The sequence below is a fragment of the Pagrus major genome, chromosome 4 (genome assembly GCF_040436345.1).
Source record: "Pagrus major chromosome 4, Pma_NU_1.0".
Classification (NCBI taxonomy): domain Eukaryota; kingdom Metazoa; phylum Chordata; class Actinopteri; order Spariformes; family Sparidae; genus Pagrus; species Pagrus major.
The window spans coordinates 32,097,670-32,110,367 of NC_133218.1; the positions used below are offsets into that span (position 1 = coordinate 32,097,670).

Below are 12,698 nucleotides of genomic sequence, written 5' to 3' on the forward strand. Positions count from 1 at the left end.
CTTAAGAAAGCAATGTGTTAACTCCATTCAGCATCCCCTTTATATTGTCTCCCCCTTATGTATGTATATATATATATATATATTTATATATAAAGCAGGGACCTTCTTGGTGAGAGTCAGATAAGACTATTGATACTCTTACTCTTATGTCCACACCATCCTCATCAGAAAAAACGACCATACTGTAGGTCGACTGTGAAAGACACTTATTACAACCCATACTTACTTTTACATTCGGTGGCGACCTCCGATGGCCGTAGTAAGAGCAAAAAGAGGAGGTAGGGGATGGTTGGTGAGTTAAGGCAAGTGTTAGAGCAACTAGAACAGTCTGCTGAAATCAAAAAAAAATGACATCACTTTACCATGATGCAACCTTTAAAAGACCAGATATAACCATATCGAAAATCTAAGACGATATTTGGTCCCATATCACTGTAAGGATACATGTTGTTACATGCATTACGTTAATACATTATATGAAGTTTAACTCAAACCATATATATATATATATATATATAAATAAATTGGGCTCTTTTTACATATCCTTTACACAGTCAAGAAGATGAGATTCATTTATTAATTTAAATCTATGAATGTTAACCAGCACAGGACAATATATCATACATTGATATATACCGTAAAGGTCAATATGATTGGAATATGATAAGAAATAACCCAAGAAGCCCAGCTCCCTGGCATCTTAAATGTCATTTTTGGGAATGTAAATGCCAGAAAAAGCAGTCACACAGTGAGTTAAATTGACTGATAAATCTTTAAAGTGATTGAAAAGGAAATTAAAGCGAGACTCCAGCGAGGCTGAAGAAGGCACAGGACGGTGGACACTCCAAACACCAGACTGAGCCCGACTTTCATCTTTCTTTGATGTTTATTTACAGAAGAGTAGCTTCCACAGACATCTTGAGAGTAGCTGTGAGTTTTGACATTTTTCACATACTGTATGGTAACACAGTGGAAATATTCCTACAAACCACAAGTACTACCTATCCTGTGATGATTTTTCTCAAGCAATGTTTCCTATCACAAATCGTGGCTAAGGTCGCCACGACTAACACTGAGTAATCCATCTGTCGTTTTACAGACTAAGAAAATTGCACTTCTAGAAATGTAAAGATGACAGTCCAAAAGTCGCTCACGGCCCAAGAAGTGCTAATCTATTAGGTGCTCCTAAAATCTGCTCCGACGGTCGCATCTTTTGACATTAATGAGGTCGGCGCACGGTGATTACAAAGGGTGTCTGAGTAGCTGCAGAGCGTCGCTGGTGGCACATGTCCACAGAGTCCGAGTCTGTGCTTTACACATTCTGAGAAGCACAACTGAGCAGGTACACGCAAAAACTAGGGAAGGAGACGTACAAAAAAAAAAAAAAAATGCACAAACATGTGACATCACTGGACGAAGCAGCTCACCACAAAGCACCAGAATGTACAGAGAAGAGCCAGAGAGACAGATTTGTACAAAACAAAATAACATTTATGCATAACAGTTTCCTTGATTTACTTTTTTTAAAAAAAGGACAAAATGAGGCTTTTTTTTTCTTTTTTTCTGACAACAAATGACATGTATCTGAGTCGGATATGCTGGTATGATCCTCTACAATTTTATGCAAAGATGGGGCACCTGAGTAGAGAAGAGACAATTAATTGGAAATGGCTGTCTGCACTGAGAGGTATGACCTGCCCTGGGAGGATGTCCCTTTAGCCCCCTCTTCCTGCCTCGTACTGGGTTGTGTTGTACTCCACCAAAAAAGTGACTCTCGGGCTGTTATTCAACAGAAGTAGACGCATTTTTTGCTTTTTCTCCTGTGATTTTTTGTTTGAAGCACGGGTAACGTTTGAGTGATACCGTGCTTTAAACCCCTCTAAAAAGCTCGGTCCTAACTACTTGCAGAATAACAATGTAAAAGTCAGTTTCGATTACTTCCACTGACCCCTCCTCCCGTCATTTGTTTACCCCGTCACCACCAGACCAGACCATCCAGGCCACTGTGACGAGTAAAAAACTCTCACTGAGGTAAAACGAAACAGTCGATCCCGTCCTCTATGAAAAAACTTGGCTCACAAAACAACAGGATGCTCACGTATATATATGTCCTACTCGTTACAAAATGTGCAGTATCAAGAAACTGATCAGAATCAAATCAACGAGTTACCAACATGAGGTATACTGTTTAATAAAACCCTTACAAAGGAGGATGAAATCAACACAATTATCAAAGTAATTATCCTCTCTACAAACTGAGAGCGTGAGTAATTTTCCTCCCCGAAAATAATCTGATTGTTCTAGCCAACAAAAAGACGAAGAGACAAAAGGAAAAAAAAATCTCACACAGTATATTCAAAAAGATAGTGGTTAAAAGAGTAAATAGAGCTTCTATAAGGAGAGCATACATCCTTTATGCTGGAGGCAGGTTTTTTTATGCTAATCCCCCTTTTTCAGATCATCTGTGTCGACTCCATACACCATAATAATCCACTACTGCATCAAGACTTAAAAACACAGGCAAAACAGTGGGATTTAACTGCAATAGTTGTGGCCTGAAAAAGAACATGAAATCTGTGGATTTTAAATGCTGTATGTCCCTAAAAATGTATCTACCCTGTGCCAGCTAAGGTGAAACATTAGATTTTGGCAGCTGCATCATAAAATCCTGCAAACTCGCTAGCAAATATCCATTAATTTCCTCGTGTTCAATGCCCACATGATCGACTTGGTGCAGTGCTGTCGACAATTTACCTATTTTAATAGTAATCTACCTTACTTCATGTTGTACTTTATGTCTGCTTGATTGCCAAATAGCTGTCATCTGTCTGCAGTTACAATAGAAACACAGAACGTTTTTGAATGCCTCCCATTGTTAAAGTGTGAACAGCCGCTTGTGTATTATCGTCTTTTTGAAAATGGCCATGTCGGATGAAAGACGTCTTCACAAAACCTTATAAACATATAAACAATCACAACAATGTTTGAAAAGTCACTTTCATTCTTGTCACCGTGACCGACAACTTCCTTGAAAAAACGCTGTCGTAGCGGCCCTGATTCAGTGACTTCCATTCACTTGTCCTTCAGTGTCTGCGAACAGTGAAGTGTCTGGAAGCACTAAGGGCCAGACCTCAGAGCAGCGGGGAACACAGTCTGGGGTTTTTAGCACGTCTCTTCTGAAGGTAGCATTGCAAAATCATGGCTGACCTGGACTGAGATAGGGATGTGTACGATATAAAACTGGAATGCTTTCGAGAATATTATGCTTCTTTCTGGACTCGGGACATATAGGCTTTTTGAGGATGATGAGAAACAGTATCGATATATATATAGAACAGTATCAGTAAAGAACCTGAATCAAAAATATACACACATAGTTTTGGTGGTTTGCTTTAGCTTACTGCATGTAAAGGGCAAATGATCATCAAACCGCTGGGCCGAAAGCTACGGCTGCAACCGCTCACTTTACATTTAATTTGTCACACGATCGATGATGTCACAGCAGGTGTTTACCTTTTAACAGCTGACGGAAACCTGCTCTGACATCACTAATTGGAGTGTGGCCACACATAAAAAACACGCCCGCCACTTTAGATTGATGAGTCGAGCAGTGCAGCCGCAGCAGTTTCCCGCCATAGGTGAGTCTGCTGTTGAATTGCTCTTTATGCACTGTGTGAGTGCGGTTTGCCAGGTAGCACAGTACAGTGAGTGCCATACATGTTTTTTAGGTCTATAGGAAGGTGTTTCACAAACATTTCTGTGACTGACAATCTGAATTTTTCCTGATGTGGCAAACCCCACTCAGTCACCCCCCCAAATCCAATGAATATTTGACCCAGGTTTGCTAAGAACACATTCACTTCTGTCCCTATACGACTGCGATTGCAGTAAAAACATGATAATCATGTTCAGTACATACATGGCAAGGCTAAAAAAATAAGTCTCTCTGAGGTACCAACCATGCATTTTGTTCAGAAAAATCAAACAAAAGTTTTAGAGAAAACACAATTATGTTGGTGAGAAACATGTTCAGGGTGTTTCATACTTGAGGAGCCATTTACAATTCTGTTTGCTGATGTGACTGAGTTGAGCTGGTGAGATTTTGACACTTTGCACGGACATGAGTAGATAAATGTGGAAGGATGAACAGGGTTTGTCCGCAGCTGGATGACTTGTAGAACGCCACCTGACAGGAGATGAGACATCGTGTACAGCGAAGGCAACGCTATGATTAATTCTGTCGATCTTTGAAGTGGATTTTATCAATATTATTATTATTATTAATAATATTATAAGCTGATCCCAACCTTGGTAAACTGCCATTATCTTAGAATCACTCAGATTTATCTGTTTATATCACACTCATACTTGCCCTTTCTGAGTTAAATGAGTTAAGTTATGATGTTAACATAGTCTTTTTGATGTGAAGCACCCAAAGGAACCAAGTTGTAGCCTAACAAACTCACTATTTCTTATGATTAAAGTCAATATTTGACTCCTATAGCAAATAATGTTAAAGCTGCTGTCATTGTATTGCTTGTACCACCTGCAGACAATGAGTGTTAAGCAGTGGCTAGCTGCTGAATTGCTAAATAGCAAGCTAATGCTAGTCAGTCACAGTAGCTCCCAGAGCTTCTCTATATTTTCTCACTACTGTTGTGTTTACTTCCCCCTGGTATTTCTCCTCACCATTGTCAACCATTTTGTCAATAAAAGTAACTGATTGGGAAAATTGAAGCTGTTAAGCTAACAAGCCTGCTAACAGTCCTTTAGCTTGTTAGCTAAGCTCGGTCACTAACAGGACCAAAAGTTCACAGTTTATTTAAAAGACGTATATACACCACCGACTCCTGTCTGATAACCGCACCATCTGCTAACCATTGCTCTTTTGTTGAACGGTTCTCACTCCGCTAAAGTTATTAAGCAAACAACTTGCTCGCAGTCCATTAGCTTGTTAGCTCAGCTCAGTCACTAACAGGACCAAAAGTTCACAGTTTTATTAAAAGACGTATAGAAACAATCTGTTCCTGTCTCATAACTGCGGGCTAATTATCACTCTTTGGTGGAACAGCTATTACTCCGACAGAGGAGGTCAAATCAAACTGAAAGGTGCAAAACAGCTAATAAGTTATGATAGCTTCCTCTATTTTGGACTGTGCATCTCCCCACCGCCTCAAAGGTCAGCACTGTCAAGATGTGTATCCTTTAATACGTGTTATATAAAACATCCTACACAGGAACACAATCAAAAAACGTAGGAGCAACACTCATTACCTGCAGGTGGTACAAGATCTAGTTTCAGGGGCTTCGTATCAGAGACTCTAGGTGTTAATGTATGTGTAATATATTTAAACAGTAACAATACTGAGTGACACAATCGTTCAGAGATCTGAGAGTAAAGCTGCTATGCACTAAATCCACATACATTTCTTTGACGTAACACAAGAGCGTACAGTCAGTGTCGGATGATTACTTCTGCGAATAACAAAGGCTGTAAAACCAGACACGTTAAGAAAAGAGATCTTAAAAAGGTGCTAGTTACGTAAAACTAAGAAAACCAAACCGGTAAGCGTCCTGAAAAGAAATGAGGTAGTGTTGTTGATAAGGAGTAGGGATGCACCAGTTCCCCTCACGCACTGCCACGACCAGTTCTGACTTACTGAGGAAAGAATATATGTTTTTTATTAAGGGTTTGTTTTTTAAATGTATTTATTGTTGTCATCAAAATCCTTTCCTATCTGAGAAATGTAAGAATATCAAGTCAGGTTGTCTTGATTTCTGGTACTGTAGCAGAATAGAGAATTAGATGGGCGTGTAGAATCAAGTTGAAATGACCTCGAATTAAAAACATGGCATTCACATTTAAAAACATGATTGACTCCAAAATGACAAACTAATGGCACAATCTCACATTGGTGCATCCCTAAATAGGACCCAAACCAGAAGAGCGATCTACAGATGGGCTGTCGGAACCTCCTCCACTTCTCCCACCAACATAATCAAACCAAAACCACCATGAACATGTAGATACTTTGTTTTGAAAATGAGATATGACCATCTGAAATACAGCAAAACCACGTTTTGAGTTTTGAACTGCGAGTCCCTGGTTTTCCAAATCACACCACATGGATATATGGCATGTGGAAAAAAAAAAAAAAATACTTCATGTCTACCAGATCTGCATACTCCACATATTTTTACATTTTGTGTGTTTCTTGTCCTTCATGTTGACATGTGTTTTTGTATTTGTACTGATTATAATCATCTATAGAAATATACAGAGGTTATAAACGCACCTATAATAATTAGGCACCTGAGACCCCCCACACTCCAGTCAGGAAATGTGTGTGCGTTAATGTGTGTTTATGGGTGACCATGAGATACCGTGGAATTAGCTATACTTTAGCTTTCTGTGTATGTTTCAGTGTGTGTGTGTGTGTGTGGACCCTGAGACAACAGGAGGCTGGAGAGGGACGCAGGTGTTCTGCACCCTCAGAGTGTGCAGATACTCTTTAAGGCTTATTCCTCAGTGCCACTCGGTAAAAGTCGCATCCGTGCGACGAAGCCAATGGAGACCCATTGAGCCGCGCTTCCGACCCTCTCATCCACGATGATCGCCCGTCTCATTCGCTAATAGAACATTCCAGGTTTTCTCATTCCTGAGTGCAACAGAGCCATGTGCGACACAGTGGGAATAGCCTCCTTCTATCCACTTCCATCTGCTTCGTTAAGTTAAATCTTTCCTTTCCTTTTCCTACAGGACAGGAAAGAAGAACCCAGAGGAAAATGTGGTTGCAATGCCAGAGAATGCATACCCATATACAGTACTCTACCACTAAAAATATACTGTATATGTATACTGTATATACACACGTATGAAACAATGGATTCAAAGTACCTATAAAAACTTTGCAAGGGAGAAAAAAGGAATCCAATAATGAGGTGCATAAAAATAATCCTTCGGGATTCTTCCTGGGTATGTGAAAGAAAGAGAATCAGTCTGATGTCTGTATGTGTGTGTCGCGGTCGATGCCCTACATGCAGAGGCTACGGGCACAGATAACTGTGTGCTGCTGAGGTAGAGTGGACAAGGCCGGAGCTGACAAAGGGGGCAGGGGACAGCCCGGCAGAGATGGCCTTCCCTGGTGCCGAGGGGCAGTGTCTGGAGTCGCCGTTTTCCAGATGCTCTGACCTCAGCACCGTGCGCACCGTCTTTGGGGAGTGGAAGCCATTGGTCAGCCCAATGTCTTGCTGTGGCTCTAAGTCTGCGTTCGGCCGGTCTCCCATGCCTTCTAGCTCCCCGTTGTGATTAGCCACCAACTTTATCGAGGGAAGACTCAAGGGGCTTTGAGCCAGTGATAGTTTTTCTAGTGTGTCCTCCTCGCCTGGTGGGCACGGCTGGCTCAAAGGGGAATATCTGTCCTCGGATAATGAGGGTCCTCTGGGGGTGTTAGAATCCATCTCCCTTTTGCTGCCCTCCTCCTCCTTCTCCCTCCCGGGGTCTGTCAGCTCTGAGTGAACAATGACTTCTGCCTCGACCTGGTTACTGCACAGGGATGCACACAGACGATCTGATGAGTCCTGCAACACAAAAAGCCACTGTTACCGTTTATCTAGCCAGGTAACTAAAAACACTGAATGTTTTTTGGTCAAGTAGCCTACATGCACAGTACACAGTCCACAGAGCACGATGAACATAAAGATATCAGAAATTATCAAAATGTACTCATCGCTAACCCTCTGAGTGATGTTTATCTTTCTAGGATACGGACATGACTCTGCTGTACCATAATATTCTTACCCTAACTATTACCAATCACCACTCCTCATGCTTAAACCTAACCTCATATATGGCGATAGCTAGCTAACTAGGTCACTAGTCATTAGTCACGGATAGGTTAAGGGTTATGTTTCCTATCGTGTGGAGGCCGGTCTGCTATCAGAGTTTAGGTTACATTTAGCATCGTTAACTGAGCAATAATTATGTTTGCTAAACCCATTCATTAGTCCTCACCCTAGCCATTAATCTTGTAATTTTAATAGTAGCTTGAGAAATACTATTTGAAAGGACAAACAAGTATGTAAGCTAACTAGCTAAACAGGTGTATGTTAGAAATAAGTAAATAGTGCATATTTAAGAACCCATAACAAAGTGTTTGCTTTAAGCAGTCAGCTAAAAACATTAAACAGTCAGCCAGGGACAGTGTTTTCAATCAATTCCTTGAGCTAGCCTTAGCTTATTTAGCGTGCTAGCTCTAGCTAAGAAAATATACCAGTCAAAAATCAACTTTCAACAGCCAAAAAAGAGAAGCCATCTTTTGTTAAACTCATTATGAAATCAAGGACCCATTGTTGATTGAAGTGCACATAAATTAGTATAAATTTTAAGTGGTAAATCGTCCCCAGTGTTATTGTTAACTGTGCCGTGCAAGAACAGAGAGCTGGAATACAGTTACTGAGGGGGGTGTAGTTTGGCAGTCAGTCAAATAAAATGCCATTTGACCCGGTGAGCTACAAGTTGCTTGTCAGACACAGGCTGATAGCTAAAATAGATTAATCATTGAATTTAGTTTATTCATTTACCGTGCCGTTATCAGTAATTAGCGTGTTGAGAGCTCCATTAATGAGTGTTGGAGAGTCTTCTGTTATGGTGTCTCTGTATCTAGTGATTCTGTTGGCCCAGTCATGGCTCACAGAGCCATTCCAAGCAGCCTGCAAGAGTAACAACACAGTGGATGCACCACAATTACAATTATTATCCCTCTATCAACACATGAAAAAAATAATAGGGTATCAGAGGCCCATCTGGGAAAGAGCTGCCCCCATTGCAGGTTTTGACCTTGGGTTCAGGTGCGGGGGCATCCTCCCCTTCCCTCGGATTAGCACTTGCCATCAGGCTCTGCTCCTCTGAGGCCTCTTCTACCGGCTGGCCAGCCTCTTGGTTGCCTGGGGGCATTAGTGTCTCCAGCTCGTGGCTATCGCTGCACTCTGGCACGTTGGTGGAAGCGGGGCTGCCTCCTCTCCTGTACTGAGGGGTCACAGCTGTGGAGTCCAGGCCTCCAGACACCTCCCTATTTGGAGCATAGATGAGAGGGATGGTATTGGAGTCGGGCACTATAGAAGCCTGAGTGTTAAAACAGTCGCCTGGGTTGTTTTCAGCTGATATAGTTGTTCCAATTAACTAAAAGAAGTAAGATGTATGGGTACTGTTTGAGTACTGGCACTCTAGAGTTACCTTACCTGGATTTGCCGTTACGAAAGCTGAAACACATGCAGAGGAGGATGCATATCAGTCCGAGACACACACCGACTATGATGCCTGTCACTGCGTGGATGTCCAGCTCTGTTAAAATATCAGAAAACAACACTCATTGCATTATAGATTTACATTTGACATATTGGTTTTGATATTTGATCCATTGCCAGTGTCTATCTTTGTCTCATATCTAGAACAGCATATTAAAATATCCAAGTATCATAAAAAAACATATCTAGTTTTCATATCTGCTGCTCGGGTGTAAAAAGACTCAGCAAGAATGCATCGATTCTGTGGTGAAGAGATATGAGGCGACATTGGACTAGGGAGAGAGCGGACCTTCATTGATATTCATTTATGCTGGGTGTCTTTGGCAGCCTGGACACAGAGAGGAGAGGAAACAGATGGCAGGAGATCTCACCCACCCACCCACCAGCCACCTCACTCCCATTCACACTAGCACACTGGCAACACTATTACAGCCTTTGTGAACAAAATAAACCTGTTACTCTGTACTTTTATTACGGTTTGGGGGCAAGAAAAAACAAAAACAGAACTGGTTGCTCATTTCTTATTGCATTAAGGAAGCTTAATTTTCAAATATATTGTCCTTTTGACTATCAATTCCCATTAATTATGCACTTAGATGGGTAAACTATAGTATGTACACAACAATATTCCTCTACGATATATGTGAGAGAGAAATGAAACGCTTAAAATAACGTATAGTGATTATTTTCATTGCTGATGGGACTGTTTGTAAGGACGCTGTAAGGACAGTGAGTTCGACGGGCGTGTTACGTAAAAGTTCACAGGGGAGTTGATAGCTCTGTTTAAAGACAAAAAAGGGCATTTAATAATTACAGGTAAAGCCAAAAATGCTGACGGATGGAATTATAAAGTGTATAATGAGATCGCATGCTTAAATGCAAAGTAACATGAGAGTTAAAAAAAAAAAAAAGTGCTTTTCACAGCAAATCTGTTGGGTAAAGAGAGCAGTAATTCAAAGCTCTCCCCTGGGGGTCGCTGATGAGGCCGCCCCTTTGATATCCGCACTTAATTTCATCCTCCAAATGCAGCAGAATAGGAGAAGAGAAATAACAGTGTCCTGCCGAGCAGCACTTTCGCTGCTGGCAGGGATAAATTGCCCACCTCGCAGGGGAAGGCTGTGCGTGTATGTGTGTGCGTGAGCACGGTTGTGAAAGTGTGTGTGTCTGTGTGTGGATGCACGTTGTGCACTTGTGAGCGCCTGCTTATGGAAGCAAAATATGGCTGAATATTTGAGCCTTGGAAGCAACTGAATACCTTATTGTGAAATGTAACCACGACTGAATAATTAAAAAGGTACAGTGTGTGATATGTAGTGGCATCTAGCAGAACAGGCAGAAATTGAATATTATTTTCGTATAAGTATGTTTTAAAGTCGTTGTGTTTTAATTACTTTCGAATCAGCTGTTTATATCTTTATAGGTTGCCGGTCTCCGTCCACGGAGGTCGCCATGTTGCACCGCCATGTTTCTACAGTTGCCCAGAACGGACAAACCTGGCACTAGAGAGGGCCTTCTCGCGTTTCGCATGGTGTGTGCGTGTGTGTGTGTGTGTGTGTGTCATCAATGCAAAATGTGATCATGTGATCCTGGAGACTACGAGACACACTATCGTAGAGGGAACTACCACAAACAGCAGTTCTAACTACTTTGTCAGTTGATTATATTTCTCTATGACAAATTTAGTCAGAACAATGGCGTCATAACCATCCAAGATTCAGAAACCTTCTATACGTGTAGTTGAGATCAAAATGAAGGCCCGGTTTGAAGACAGATGTGGTCCAACCCATGAGTACTGTGTATACAAAGTGAAAACTAAACCATTATATCTGGGTTTTTTACATTGCACCATATACAATAACCGACATAACATAAAAAAAAATCAGCAGTATTTACATTTCACAATATTCACATATTCAGTGAATTATTATGCCCTGTATTTGCTTCAATATCTGCTTGTGAGCACATTAAAAAGTCATGTGCCAATAAAATCTTCCTTTTCATGAATATGTAGACATTAAATATAAGAGAAATGTTTCAGCCTCTTCATTCTCCTTGTGATAAATCTGCTCCTTGTAAACTGAAAAGTGTTTTCCCTTTCGCATCCTTAAACCCTCCTGACACTGAGACTGCAACCTGTCTCTTTCTCTCTCCCTCGTTTCCATTCACAGATTTCCAACATGTCCGCTCTCCCACACTGCCAAAGCTCATCTTTTTAGCAAACTGAAAATGTAACCATATCTAACCAATTAACTATCTTACCATGTTATCAAGCTAATTGTTGTGTATCATTGTCAGTGTTTAAGTGTCCATATTCCATATTGACCTCTGCTACTACCAGTGCTCTTAAAAATCATGTTACTTCTTTCCTTGTTGTTCCTGTCACCTATATATGTGCTACATGACACCTACCATATTTTGGAACAGGGGTGTGAACATCCTTTATGGGTGAATAAGGCCCTGGCCCCACCTCAGTAGATGCACCCATTTTAAAAAAGTAACGGGTGCCACTGGACAAACCCTGCACCTCCACACTGGTGATGCTCCCTGAGAGAGAGAGAGACAGAAGCATCATCAAGGCCCGTCCTTAATCACACAATTTCACTTGAGCCAGAATTTATTTTAACTAAACATCTTAAAAAGCAGAACTGTGAAGATAAAGGGTTATGTTGCACTTAAACCAAACGACAATAGGAGTCAAAGGTTTACTGATTAACTGCCTTCATTGCAAATTAGCAGGTCATGCCGGCCAACACCCACCATCCTGAGAGAGGTTTTCCCACAAGTGCTCAGGCTGGCTGAGGTTGCCACTGTACAAGATCCTGTAGCTGATGATGATACCGTTTGGCTCCAGCGGAGGGCGCCAGCTCACCAGCACAGACGACGAGTCCAGAGCGCTCAGCTGCAGCTCCTCCGGAGGTGTGGAGGGCCCTGAAGGAGAGAGGAGGTCTGGGTCAATAATTAGAGCCCAGAAATGAGGCCTCACAGCTGGGGAATGTATATTGTCTTGGTGGGGGATTTGACAAGTAGTGTGACGACCATCTGCGTCCTCGTGTCCGCGCCACCTGGGTACAGGAGAGGGGACAAGCAGGGCAGCGGGGGAATGGGCTGGGGCTCAGGTGATGATACATGGCAGTCAGGAGCGTGACAGGGTGACTGGTGGTAATAATGTCATTAAAAAGCGGCCCGCTCTCCACTCACCACACTTACTTGGCTGACAGACGGAGCTGCCGGCCAACATGGGAGCCTCTACTACACCTGGGCATTTCATTATGGCCAGTTATCAGCCATCAATGCCAAAAGCTAATTCCCGTGTCCACTGGCCAATGGCCAGCCAACACACTGAACCACACATGAGTGAGCATGCACTCACACTCACGCAGACCTGCACAGGC

At 41.9% G+C, this 12,698-nt stretch overlaps 1 protein-coding gene across 1 annotated transcript in view; it reads right to left on the minus strand.

Moving 5' to 3' along the window:
• Positions 1 to 554: 554 nt before the first annotated feature.
• The window catches only part of igdcc4 (immunoglobulin superfamily, DCC subclass, member 4), a 59,871-nt gene continuing 47,727 nt past the window's right edge, over positions 555 to 12,698 (minus strand). Inside the window, exons 15-20 of the mRNA XM_073464064.1 lie at positions 12,064 to 12,234; positions 11,716 to 11,850; positions 9,241 to 9,343; positions 8,840 to 9,071; positions 8,584 to 8,712; positions 555 to 7,581 (exon numbers count right to left, since the gene is read on the minus strand). Of these exons, the coding sequence (XP_073320165.1) occupies positions 7,048 to 7,581; positions 8,584 to 8,712; positions 8,840 to 9,071; positions 9,241 to 9,343; positions 11,716 to 11,850; positions 12,064 to 12,234 (1,304 nt within the window). The 3' untranslated portion in view covers positions 555 to 7,047. The remainder of the gene's footprint in view (positions 7,582 to 8,583; positions 8,713 to 8,839; positions 9,072 to 9,240; positions 9,344 to 11,715; positions 11,851 to 12,063; positions 12,235 to 12,698) is intronic.